Source organism: Canis lupus, chromosome 30, assembly GCF_011100685.1.
Source record: "Canis lupus familiaris isolate Mischka breed German Shepherd chromosome 30, alternate assembly UU_Cfam_GSD_1.0, whole genome shotgun sequence".
Classification (NCBI taxonomy): domain Eukaryota; kingdom Metazoa; phylum Chordata; class Mammalia; order Carnivora; family Canidae; genus Canis; species Canis lupus.
In genome coordinates, this window is record NC_049251.1 from 10,759,094 (window position 1) to 10,772,776 (window position 13,683).

General features: G+C 40.1%; 1 protein-coding gene across 5 annotated transcripts in view; it reads right to left on the minus strand.

Moving 5' to 3' along the window:
* Positions 1-13,683, minus strand: part of CATSPER2 (cation channel sperm associated 2) — a 16,151-nt gene continuing 2,468 nt past the window's right edge. For all 5 annotated transcript variants that reach the window (XM_038580266.1, XM_038580264.1, XM_038580265.1 and 2 more), the window contains 9 exons: positions 7,972-8,144; positions 7,313-7,468; positions 6,912-7,036; positions 5,504-5,682; positions 5,190-5,289; positions 4,830-4,886; positions 1,878-2,098; positions 1,358-1,525; positions 1-138 (listed from right to left, as the gene is read on the minus strand). In XM_038580266.1, the coding sequence (XP_038436194.1) occupies positions 107-138; positions 1,358-1,525; positions 1,878-2,098; positions 4,830-4,886; positions 5,190-5,289; positions 5,504-5,682; positions 6,912-7,036; positions 7,313-7,468; positions 7,972-8,144 (1,211 nt within the window). In that variant the 3' untranslated portion in view covers positions 1-106. The remainder of the gene's footprint in view (positions 139-1,357; positions 1,526-1,877; positions 2,099-4,829; positions 4,887-5,189; positions 5,290-5,503; positions 5,683-6,911; positions 7,037-7,312; positions 7,469-7,971; positions 8,145-13,683) is intronic.

Below are 13,683 nucleotides of genomic sequence, written 5' to 3' on the forward strand. Positions count from 1 at the left end.
TGATTATCAAAAGTATTTATTAGACATTTATACTTTGAATTCTCCATTTCCAACTATTCCTTTCATTAATTTTTGCCAAAGAAATTGAAGCCATCCATCGTCAGCTTTACTTGTCTTCAAAGTTCATCAGCGCCTGCACTGTAAAGAAATGGGAAGCTAAGAATATTCAGGACATACAAATGTTTGAAGATCTGGCTTTTCTGGGTTCTAGTTTCCCACACAAATTTTTACTAACCTTTACTTTCAGTAAGCCCTCTAAATTAACCCAGATTAAAGAAGCTCCCTTGCTCCTTCTTTCACCCTCTTTCTACCCAGAGAACAAGTGGGAAGACAGGGCTGAGGACAACTGGAAAGAGCAGGATTAACCTTAGGCAACATTTTGAAGTAGGCAAAACCTGTCTGTGACATTCTGCTCTAAATTTTGTGTTCCACTGTTAATAATTCCTCTGATTGCCCTCCTGAGCCTACACATTCCTTTCCCCTCGTTGTTTTCACAGTGAGCTGATTTCAATTAGGTATGAGGAAACAACACTAATCCCTATTAAATTATAAAAAATCAGGACACCTGGGTGGTTCAGCAGTTTAGCACCTGCCTTCAGCTCAGGGCATGATGCTGGAGTCTCGGGATCGAGTCCCACACTAGGGCTCCTGCATGGAGCCTGCTTCTCCCTCTGCCTATGTCTCTGTCTCTCTGTGTGTCTCTCATGAATAAATGAATAAGATCTTTTAAAAAATTATAAAAAAATGGCCCCTGTTCCAGTTTTTGTATTTTTAGAGGGAGAATTTATTAACCCAAATTCATCTCCAAGTGGTAAAATTTCAAAAAAAAAGAGAAATTTAGGGGAAATAATTTTGGGCAGGTAGTTTTCCACTTAAATTAACTCTACTATTTAAATAATGTACATTCTCTCTGCCTAGGCTACCACTAGAAGGGGCTGAAAGGAAGAAAGGGCTATAATTCATAAATTTCTTTGGGGGCTGGGAGCAGTGAGCATTTAAGAGCTCTCTGCTCACTATATAATCCCCATTGCTATTCAACTTGAGGCTGAGGCTTGAGCCTCATCTGCAATTGGACACTTTCTTCTTGGAAAACAAGCTCTCAGACCTCTTAGGATTTAGATTTTCCTTACTGGAAAAGCAAAGCTGTCAGGTTCTCTCTAGATTATAAGAAATCAGGACATTAAAATGTAACATAAAAAACCAAAGAATTACCTTTTTAAATGTGAGGTGGAAATTCAGAGGCTGAAATGCCAAAATAGTGGATACTCCCCTCCTTCTCCCCAGTTATATATGCAATTCCAATATGCTACTCCAAAGTACTTAGGCCTTGGTTCCCATGACTGCCTTAAATCCATACCTGCAAACTCCTGCAACTGCTTACGCTCCTCTAGGTTATACTGAAGCTTTTCTAGCAACTCAAAATATCGGAAGAGTGAATCTCTAGGCCAAACAACTTGATCATCCTGATCCATTTGCATTAGTCCAGGCAGATTCTGGTGTACGTGAGTCTCCCAGTCCAACTGACCTAAAGGGAGGAATGCTTCTTAAAAACATGTCTAGACCTGTGGAAGCTGGGCAGAGCTAATAGATCCTATCGTGTGTGGAGAAAGCAGGGATGAAAGAGTAAACAGGAATCAGGGAGGGAAAAGGGTACATCACCAAGAGACCACTTTTTACAATAAGTAAAGACAACCACACTTACCCAAAGTGAAGCAGAAGTACAAGGGAATTGAAAGAAAGCACAAAGTAAGCAATTAAGACCAGAAAATCATACTGCAGGAGAAAACTGGAAGTAGATAATAGTGGGAGAGCTCCTATTAAGATTGGGATGTCTCTCCTGGAGGAGTCCTAATTCAAATGAAAGAAACTCTGCTTACCAATGGGGTCTACATATCTGGAGTCAGAAGAAGAGGAATAGGATGAAGATGAGAAGTAAGAAGAGTGAGAGGAGGGGGAAGAGGAGGACTTTTTCATTTTTGACAAGGACGCTTTTGTTTTTGACACAGGTGCTCTTGAACCCTCTTCATCAGCATTGTGTTTAGACTCTTCTTCAAAAGCTTTTGATAAGTCCACAGATTCCCTTTGTTGATTGGCATTTCTATAAGTGAAAGGAGAAATTTTATTGCTTCAAATACATTCATGAGATAGGGCTAGTTCTTTCATTATGCAGGCCCTGGCCCTTGCCATCCCCTAAAACTGGGACTTAAGGTAATGAGGGCCAAACTACTCCCAAAATTTGAGCTTTTAAGCACTTTCAACTTCAATGATCTCATGTGGTATATCCCTAATAGTACCCCTCACCACATAGCTTCCATGTTCCGTTTTACTCAGGCTTCAACATTTCACACTCTACCTTATTTTGCTAAGTTTTAGCTCTTCACTCTATAGCTCTATGCCTATTATACCATAACTATAGTTTCACTCCTTCAATTCTATCTCTTGAGAGGCCACAAGGCTCAGTTCATGACCTTTTTATCTTCCCCATCTATAGTCACTCCTTCGGTGATCTTTTCTCCTGAGTTTAAATGTCTTCTAAACGTAAATTTAAACCTCTAGCCTAGATTTCACTCCTCAATCCAGACTTGCATATACAACTTTTACTCACATATCACCACTTGAATGTCCAATAGATATCTCAAATTTAACCCAAATCAAATTCTGCCCATCAAACCTCTTCCACTCAGCCTTCCCCATCTTAGCTAACCCATCCTTTCAGCTACTCTGGCCAAAACTTCAGAGACATACTCAACTCTTCTCTTATACTCCAACCATTTCACCAAGAAAACCTACTGATTCTACCTTAAAAAACATCTTTTCTCACTGGTGCCACTCTGGTCTGAGCCTCTTGCCTCTTGTCTGGATAGCTTTAGCCTTCAACTCATATCTCTGCTTTTTCCCTTGTTCTACAATGCATCATCAACAAGGCAACCAGAATAATCCTTAAATGTAAGTCATTTCATGTCACTGCTCTACTCTGATCTCCATTTCACTCAGAGTAAAAGCTTAAGTCCCTACAGTGGCCTTCACAGCCCTACAGGATCAGGTCCTCATTATCTCTCTGACCTCATTTTCTATCACTTTTCCCCACTGATCACCCTGCTCTAGTCACAGTGGTTTCTTTGCTGTTTATCAAACTCAGGAATGCTTCTGGCTTAGGGTCTTTTACTAGCTGTTCCCTCTGCCCATAATACTCTTTCCGTAGATATCTAATGCAGTAATCCCCTTATTTCCTCCAAGTCTTCGTTCAAATGTTACCTTTTCAATGAGGCCATCCAGACTACCTTGTTTAAAATGTATGACTCATCTGAAATTCCTACTCTATATTCCAAACCTCATTTTTTAAAAAGATTTTATTTATTCATGAGAGACACACATAGAGAGAGGTAGAGACATAGGCAGAGGGAGAAGCAGGCTCCATGCAGGGAGCCCTATGTGGGACTCGATCCCAGAACTCCAGGATCATGCCATGGGCTGAAGGCAGATGCTTAACCACTGAGCCACCCAGGCTTCCCTATTCCAAACCTTTTTAACCTATTCTACTTTTTTTCATAATGCTCACCATGTTTTAATACATTAATTTACTTATTTTATATATTGTTTATTGTCTCTTTCCCCCTGCTGATATGTAAGCTCCATGAGAACAGGCATTATTGTCTCTTTTGTTCACTGATATAGCCCAACACCTAATGAGTATTCAATATTTATTTCTTGGGGTACCTGACTGGCTCAGTCAGTAGAGATTTGACTCTTGATCTCGGGGGGTCATGGGTTCAAGCCCCAAGTTGGGTACAGAGTTTGCTTAATAAAAAAAAAGTATATATAGTAATAATAATTATTTTTTAAGCAGGATCCGTGCCCAATGTAGGGCTCGAACTAATGACCCCATGATCAAGAGTCGCATGCTCTACCAATGGAGCCAGCCAGGTGCCCCTAAATAATTATTTCTCAGTGGATGAATGAATTTCTTATTTCTTCTTCTGCTCTCTTGTTCACTGCTGAACACTCAAGGTCTAGAATGACATCTGCTTCATAGAAAGTACTTGTATTAGTTACCTAAGGCTGCTGTAACAAACTACCACAAACTTGGTAACTTGAAATATCAGAAACTTATTCTCTCACAATTCTGGAAGCCAGAAATCTGAAATTCAGGTGTCAACAGGGCCATACTTTCTCTGGAGGCTCTAAGGGAGAAGATTCTTTGCTCCCTCTAGCTTCTGGCAATTGCCTAGCATTCATTGGCTTCCTTTGGCTTGTGGTTGCATCATTGCAATTTCTATGTCCAGCTTCACGTCTCTTTCTTCTCTTCTCTATGTCTTCTCCTCTTCTATCTCTTTTTTTTTTTTAAGATTTTATTTATTTATTCATGATAGTCACACAGAGAGAGAGAGAGGCAGAGACATAGGCAGAGGGAGAAGCAGGCTCCATGCAGGGAGCCCGATGTGGGATTCGATCCGGGGTCTCCAGGATCGCGCCCTGGGCCAAAGGCAGGCGCCAAACCGCTGCGCCACCCAGGGATCCCCTCCTCTTCTATCTCTTATAAGAGCCTTTGTCGCTGCATTTAGAACCTCCCTGGATAATCCAGGATGATTGCATCTCAAGATCCTTAATTTAATTGCATCTGCAAAGACCCCTTTTCCAAATAAAGTCATTTTCACAGGTTCCAGGGGATTAGGTAGGACATGGACATTTCTTTTGGGGGGGTCACAATTCAACCCCCTACAATAAATAGTTATTGAATAAATGGATTATCTATCAAAATCAATCTTCATCTTTGGTTTTCTACCCTCTCCTCCTTCATGTGTGTCCATATCAATTCACCAATTCCTAACCTGGCATCCACTTTGCTAAGGCTTGACCTCATTGCCTCAGGGGACAGGTTTTGTCTTCTGCAAAGCAAAAAAAAACACAGAAGAGAGTTACATTGATGCAGAAATGTGGTAAGGAAAAAAGAAAAGAATTCAGATCATAACATGAAGAAAACTGAGGAGAACACATTGCAGTAAAAGGTGAAAAAGAGTGAGGAAGACCTAATGGTGGATAAAGAATCAGGCAATTGGGGAATTCTAACCTTCGGCAAATCTTCTGTGGAAGGGAACGGGAAAATGGGGTCAAGGCCAAGGGGTAGAAACAGGGAATGAGGTTGGGATACCCTTCAGAACTAAACTTGGGTTTGAAAATGGGGCAGAGACCTCTGGATAATCTGCCGCTTGAATATGTCGGCTTTATGCTGAACCTCCAGATGTGTCATCTCCTCATTCAGCTCATTCCTGATATTCTGGAAGTTAGTAACTGCCCCAGAGGGCCATTAGGAGTTGGGAGATGGTGGTGACTAGACCTGGGAAGAGGGCTTGGGTGGGGAGAAACCAAGTGAAATATCCATTCCAGGCCCCAAGCTTTCCTGCTACCTCAAATTCTCTCTATACATCATCTACCAATCCTAGCTTTCACCTTAATTTCTTCCCAGCCACCCCTCACAACCAAGCTTCACCTCTTTCGTGCTTACCCATCATGGCTACTATAATATTTCGAAAGATAATGGAACCAAGTAACAACCAAAGGATGACATAGATGCTGCTGAAGGCACGGCTGACTTCAGGCACCTTCCAGGTATCCTGAAGCAGTGCATACCAATGGTCCATGGTGAAGAGGATGAACACTGTCACCAGAGAATTCAGCAGGTCCCTAAATAAAAAGGATATGTGGGTACAGACAGAACAGAGATCTAAATCTTTCAGAAACAGTACTTTCTTACTCTTAAAGCCACATAAGAACATTTCTTTGTAGTTTGCTCTGACTTTGGTTTCTTTTCTATCAATTTTTTAGTTAAGCATTCTTCAGTTTAGGTTTTTTTTTTTTAGGTTTTCCTTTATCATGAATAATCCATAAATCTCTCATTCTTCCATTAGTGCCTGGAACATAGTAGGTGCTCAATAAGCAGTACTGGCTGAATTTTTAAAAATTGAATGAATCACCAACTATGTATCTTTTTTGTAAGTTCACTCTTCACTGTTCTATGGATTCACTGAACAGGAGATCACTTAAAAAATTAACAAACATCATTCCTATTTAGTTCCCTGGTATGAAGTGATTCTTAAGTAAATAAGATATAAACACGTGATCCCAAATAATGAATATGTCACCAAAGATCTCATCTAAATGAAGGTATCTAAATTTTCCTTCTTTCCTTCCTAGTCCTCCATATACAATTTGCTGAAAATATCAGGGCCTGAATAGGATGAATATTTAGGACTTTCCTAACTCAAAACTCTTACGAAGCTACCTGTTAGTCTGAGACCTAAGAGGTGCTGACAAGATTGGATTCCAGTTCACAAATAACATTATCTCATCTAAATCCAATTGACTTTCTACTAGCAATCAGTTTTCTCTAGACAAAGATCTCATCAGGATTTTATTTTTCAATGAGTCTAGGTATGTGCAAGTGTAACCTCCACACATAGACTTTGGGGTAAAACCAGTGACCTGTTTGAGAGTCATAGTAACAAGTGTTGATCACTTACATTGTGTCAAAACCTGTGCTAAGTGCAAAAATGCATTACTTTTATTCTTACACTCTTATGAGATAGTGCTACTATATTTCCAGTTCTCAAAAGAAGTAACTGAGGCATAGAAACCAAAGCTTAATCACTGGGGTATACTGCTATTTAAAGATGGTTGATGAGGGGTTGTTTAAATTTCAAAACCCAAGGCAAACCTGGGACTAGCCACACTATTCTCAAAATCAGAGCTAATATCACTCACTATTCCTTTGCTTTCTCTTTCTTTCTCCTTATTGTGTTCTCTTCCAGTTTCTTACAATAGACTATACTTTTTATATTACTTACTTTGGACTAGCTTCCCAGTTTCTTGCCCAACTCTCTCCCTCCACCCATGATTCCCCCGGTCCTGCCTACGAGAAGAACATGTGGTACTCCAGGTCCTGGCGAGTTGAACGGGTGTAATCCTCAAAGAAGTAGACACCAGTCACAGCAAAAATGTAGAAGAAGATGAGCAGCAACATCAAGAGGAAGGTCATGCTCTAGAGGCCATGACCTCAAGTTAGAGCTGGGCCAGATTAGGCTGATTCTACCTATAGCAGAGTCAAGCCCAACCTGGCAATCCCCCACCAAAACCCTTACTTCCACTCCCGAGCCCAATTATCTCTAGACCATAGCAGCTTCCCCCATCCCTTTCTCATCCAATGACATTTCATAGGGTCCCTTGTTGCCTTCTTTGACCCACCCAGACTTGTTTTATGTTAAATTCCCATGTTTATTACCCTGCCCAGTTGGTTTAGCTGCAATAATCAAATCACCTTGAGAGCCCTCATGAGGGCCAAAATAATGACTCGAATTTGACGGAATCGTGCAAAGAGTTTGAGAGATCTTAGCACCCGGCAGATCCTCAGCAACTGGAGCCACACAGACTGGCCTGTTACCCCTACCAGTACCACAACTTCAGGAAGCAGGGACTGTGGGAAACACACAAATTATGAGTAAAATATACCCAAAGCACCTATGCACAGTTACCCCTTCTTTATCTCATCTTCCTCATAGTTTGTTGGGTATTATTCCTAGAATAGCATTCTCTGAGGACTATTTCCAATTGAGCCTTCCTATACTAAGTTACTTAAACTCTGTATTTCAATTTGCTCAAACATAAAATGGGGATAAACATAGTGCTCATCTCATTGGGTTGTTGTGGAGCTCAAATGAGAAAATACATGTGAAACACTTAGAAGAGTGCCTGGCACTTAGTAAGTGCCTAGTAACTGGTGGATTGTTGGGGTTAATGTTGTGGTTGCATTCAGTCTTGCTCCTACTACCAACAACTCCTACAATGACTGCTCTTAGTTTTAGAAAAAACATCAAGATAATGAAGTTCTTGTGATCTAATTAAATTTTCTTGTCATTATGATTCACCTAGGCTCATTCTTCAGCCCACTAAACTAATCCTCAGGATATCTATCCTTACCGATACTGTGACAACAAAATCAAAGACATTCCAGGCATTCTTCCAGAAGAGGAAAAAGCTGGATATCCACATAAGAAGGATCTCTAAGATGAAAATAAGCAAGATGAACCAAGCTGCCACCTCCAGTGTCAGTTTCAGTGACCACAGTTTGGTATTTGAGGATTCAAGCAGTTCTGTGAAAGTAGAGCAAAGAATGAATAAAGGTTAAGGAATTGGGAAACTGAATGATATAAAATGATCAGAAGCTATTATAAACCACAGCTGTGCCTGCGGCTATTCCATTTTTCTTTGTTTCTCTTCTTAACATTGATATTTTTTCCAACCTGTGGAATACAGGGGAGGACAGAGTTGACCATGAAAAATAGCAACAACTTGTCTCCTGCTGGTATCAAAATGCCTAACAGCTGCAAGTCACTGTCTTCCCATTCTGGGGCCACACAGCCATGAAGGGATTGCTCTCTTCACTACCACTGATGCTGTCTGTTGTACTGGTACTCCAGTCCCAAACTTCACAGAGAAGCAATAGGCCTTGAGAATAGAATGACAATATAGGCCATGATATGTAAAGTGCTTGATAAGGGAACTAGAAACAAGAAGTCAGAATTATGAGACATACTGGGTTATAATAAAAAAATTATTTGGTTTAGTTTTGTTTTAAGATTTTATTTACTTATTCATAGAGACGCAGAGAGAGGCAGAGACACAGGCAGAGGGAGAAGCAGGCACCATGCAGAGAGCCTGACGTGGGACTCGATCCAGGGTCTCCAAGATCATGCCCTGGGCCGCAGGCGGCGCTAAACCGCTGAGCCACCGGGGCTGCCCTGTCTGTTAGTTTTTAAAACTTTCCCATTTTTCTCTAAAACTCATTTTGTCCTGCAAAGCAAATTAAATCCTATACGTTCTCTCTAAAACCCTATTATTTGCTAATTGGTATTCCTCAACTTACTGCCTTCATCTTTCAACTCTCTTCATTTCTTTTATGCATTTAATGGATGTATACCATGCTGTAGAAAAAAACCCCGCTAAAATCAAAATAGGCTTAGAAGGTAAATAATAATTTAATATGTTTCCCTTTGAAACACAACAATCTGAGAGCCTCTAAACGCACTATGACTGATATCCTCGGCAGTTAATGGAGATTGGAAGGACATACTCAATCACTCTGAACGACATAAACTACTATTGATTTTGACACTTAAAACAGTTTGAAATTGTAATTGTTTTTTGGCTGGTTATATCCATAATATTAAATTTAAAAATATAATATGAAAAAATAAAGAAAAACAAATAATATATAAAATATATTTGATCCCCACACCAAACAACATATAATGTAATTTAAAAATTCATTTGTGGATAAATCATGTATTTTTTTTAATGATGAGAGGGAGAAAAGAAGATTTGGCTCATTATATGCACAATGAAGTAAGGAACACTAATGCTATATAAAGTTTTTGATCAGATGAATGCAATTTATAGAATCTGATGAAGATCATCTTGAGATAAACTTGCAGAAATATTCTTATATATAGCACATCAAGATATCTCTAGAACCTCAAAATCAATGTAAAAAAATTATAGTGATGTTATACATAATTTTTTTTTAAATAAGGACTATTCACACTTGCAATGTGTTATTTTCAGAAAACGGATTGCAAATGAGTCAAATCTTCTTTCTTTTCTTCCTCTCATCATTTGGAAACAAAATGTGAAAACTATAAAAGTAAGCCAAATTGATGTTTAAAATGAAAAGTAGAATTACCAATATCATTTGTTAATACCTTCACACATAAATTTCCACCTACATCTTAACATACATATTTAACATATAATACATAATGTTGTAAACCAGAAATTAATGTTATGTCAATTATATCTCAATTTTAAAGAACAAAAAATCAAATTAAAACCATATAATATAGGAACACCTGGGTGGCTCAGCAGTTGAGCATCTGCCTTTGGCATAGGATGTGATCCTGGGTCTGCGATCGAGGCCCACATTAGGCTCCCTGCATGGAGCCTGCTTCCCCCTCTGCCTATGTCTCTGCCTCTCTCTCTCTCTCTGTGTATCTCTCATGAATAAATAAAATATTTAAAAAAATATATAATACATAAAGCACACATATTTGATCCCTGAGCTAAAGAATATATGATGACCTTTAAAAATTCATTTGTGGGGATGCTGAGTGGCTCAGTGGTTGAGCATCTGCCTTCGGCTCAGGGTGTGATCCTGGAATCCTGGGATTGAGTCCCACATTGGGCTCCCTGCATGGAGCCTGTTTCTCCCTCTGCCTATGTCTCTGCCTCTCTCTCTCTCTGTGTCTCTCATGAATAAATAAAATCTTTAAAATAAATAAATAAAAATAAAAATTCATTTGTGGGCAAATCATATATTTACTTTAAAAACACCATGGGGGATCCCTGGGTGGCTCAGCGGTTTGGTGCCTGCCTTCGGCCCAAGGCATGATCCTGGAGACCTGGGATGGAGTCCCACATGGGGCTTCCTGCATGGAGCCTGCTTCTCCCTCTGCCTGTGTCTCTGCCTCTGTGTGTGTGTGTGTGTGTGTGTGTGTGTGTGTGTGTCTCATGAATAAATAAAATCTTTAAAAAATCATGAATCACTTAAAAATGGCATAAGTAAAAATGTGCTAACATAATTTTTAAAATTATATTATACACATTAAAATACAATATTTAAAAACATGCTAGTCTAAAATATTACTTTACTTCAACTTGTTTCTTTACATCATCATAAAAGTAGTGGAATGATTAAACTCTTAAGGGGGTTTTCAAGTTTATATAGCTGTATTATTATGAAACAAAATCATAAGACAAAAAAGACTAGGGATGGGGCACCTGGGTGGCTCAGTTGGTTAAGCTCCTGACTCTTGATTTTGGCTCAGGTCATGATCTCAGGGTCATAAGATGGAACCCAGTGTCAGGTCCTGAGTTGGGCTTGGAGCCTGCTTAAGATTCTCTCTCCCTTTCTCCCTTTATCACCTCCTGCCTCCTGCCTCCTGGGAATGCACACTTTCTCTAAAAGAAAAAAAAAAAAAAAAGACTAGGGAACTTTGATCTAGAGAACTGTTCATTAATTACTATTCCCCCCCCCCCCCCATCTATAACACTGTGATCTGGAAAATTGTTTTTAAAAGCCTAAACATTTTTTTTTAAGATTTTCTTTATTTATTCATGAGAGACACAGAAAGAGAGGCAGAGACTTAGGCACAGGGAGAAGCAGGATCCCATCCCTGTGGGGAGCCTGATATGGGACGCGATCCCAAGATCCTGGGATCACGACATGAGCCAAAGGCAGACTCTCAACCATTGAGCCACCCAGGTGCCCCAAAAGCCTAAACAGTCTTAATGTTTATCACATGAATTAGACTGTTCAAAGAAATCTGTTAGTCCCAAATTCTTTCCCTTTACAAAATCCTCCCACCTTTTTACCATGAGAATATACTTAATAAGATATAATTTTCCTGAACTTGCCAGATAATTACCACTCAAGCAATATACCTGTTCTGTGGCACAGTGATCATGTTTCATATCCAACTGTTTTACCAACTAGAATGGTTAGTGCTATTGTATTATGGTTTGTCCTTACATCCAGGAAATCCTGTATATTTATTGCTGTTTACTTTATTCCAAGGCTTAAGACTATATCCCTAACCTCACAAGGCAAATACATGCCAACTATCATACAAGAAATAGGAAATTTGGGTGACTTGGTTCAAAATCCTCACAACAATGGGAAGAAAATAAAATACTTCAGGGTACAGAGGCACCTGAGTGGTTTAGTTGGTTAAGCATCTCTTTTTTTTTAAAGATTTTATTTATTCATGAGAGACAGAGAGAGACGCAGAGATATAGGCAGAGGGAGAAGCAGGCTCCATGTGGGGAGTCCCATGTGAGACTCAATCCCAGGATTCTGGGATCACACCCTGAGGCAAAGGCAGACACTCAACTACCGAGCCACCCAGGTGCCCTAAGCATCTGACTCTTGATCAGGTCACGATCTCAAGGTTTTGAGATCGAGCCCCGCACCCAAGCTGCAAGTCAGGCTCCACACTGGGCATGGAGCCTGCTTAAGATTCTCTCTCTCCTGGAGCACCTGGGTGGCTAGTGGTTGAGGGTCTGCCTTAGACTCAGGTCATGATCCTGCCTCTGTCTCTTCCTCTGTATGTCTCTCATGAGTAAATAAAATCTTAAAAAAACAATTATCTCCCTTTCCCTCCATCTCCTTCCCCCCCACACACACACCTCTCTCTCTCTCTCAAAAAATAAATACTTCGGGATCCCTGGGTGGCGCAGCGGTTTGGCGCCTGCCTTTGGCCCAGGGCGCGATCCTGGAGACCCGGGATCGAATCCCACATCAGGCTCCCGATGCATGGAGCCTGCTTCTCCCTCTGCCTGTGTCTCTGCCTCTCTCTCTCTCTCTCTGTGACTATCATAAATAAATTAAAAAAAAAAAAAAAAAAAGAAGGCAGGAGTTTAAAAAATAAATAAATAAATACTTCAAAATATATAGTATACGTAAGTACGTCAACGATATCAAGTATGGTTATATATTTAAATATCTTTGACCCTATTGCATTAAAAGACTTATTTTTTTAAAAGATTTTATTTATTCATGAGAGAGAGAGAGAGAGAGAGAGAGATAGGCAGAGACAGAAGCAGGCTCCCTCAGGCAGAGGGAGAAGCAGGCTCCGTGTAGGGAGCCCCATGTGGGACTCAATCCCAGGTCTCCAGGATCATGCCCCCCGATTAAAGGCGGCGCTAAACCCCTGAGCCACCCGGGCTGCCCTAAAAGACTATTTTATTTTATTTTATTTTATTTTATTTTTATAATTTTTATTTATTTATGATAGTCAGAGAGAGAGAGAGAGAGAGAGAGAGAGGCAGAGACACAGGCAGAGGGAGAAGCAGGCTCCATGCACCGGGAGCCCGATGTGGGACTCGATTCCGGGTCTCCAGGATTGCGCCCAAAGGCAGGCGCCAAACCGCTGCGCCACCCAGGGATCCCCAAAAGACTATTTTAAAGTGGGAAAATTCCCCAAAACAGATGAAACAAGGAAGTGAGTACTTCTACTGTCCTCTTCACCATTTCTAAGCAGTTTGAGATGATAATCAAATGAGCTCACTGATTTTCCAGATGTTCTTTTGCTTTTAATACATTTCATGTAATTTAAGAATTATTTTATTTTTTTAAAGACTTTATTAATTTATAGAGACACACAGAGAGAGAGGCAGAGACACAAGCAGGCTCCATGCAGGGACCCTGACGTGGGACTCGACCCAGGGTCTCCAGGATCACGCCCTGGGCCGCAGGCGGCGCCAAACCGCTGTGCCACCAGAGCTGCCCTAGGAATGATTTTAGAATCTTTTACTCTTTAAGTCATTTTTTGGCTCATCTACTATTTTGTATATAACTTTACATACTTTGTGAGCTTTCTTATTTGTACTTAATCTTTAATATACTTGTAAAAAATGTAAATGTTGCATCATTCACTGATAGGCACCAAAATCGCGAATACAAAAGGCTAATTTAAACAACTATTAAACTGACACAAGAAATATAACTGGTCTTCACATCTTCCATTTCCTGTGAGTCTATTATACTCTAAGACACTTAGAGTACTAAGTGTCTATAAGTACTACTTTATATCTACCACACTCTTGAGAGCCCTCCAAATGTTTCCAGGTCTTAGC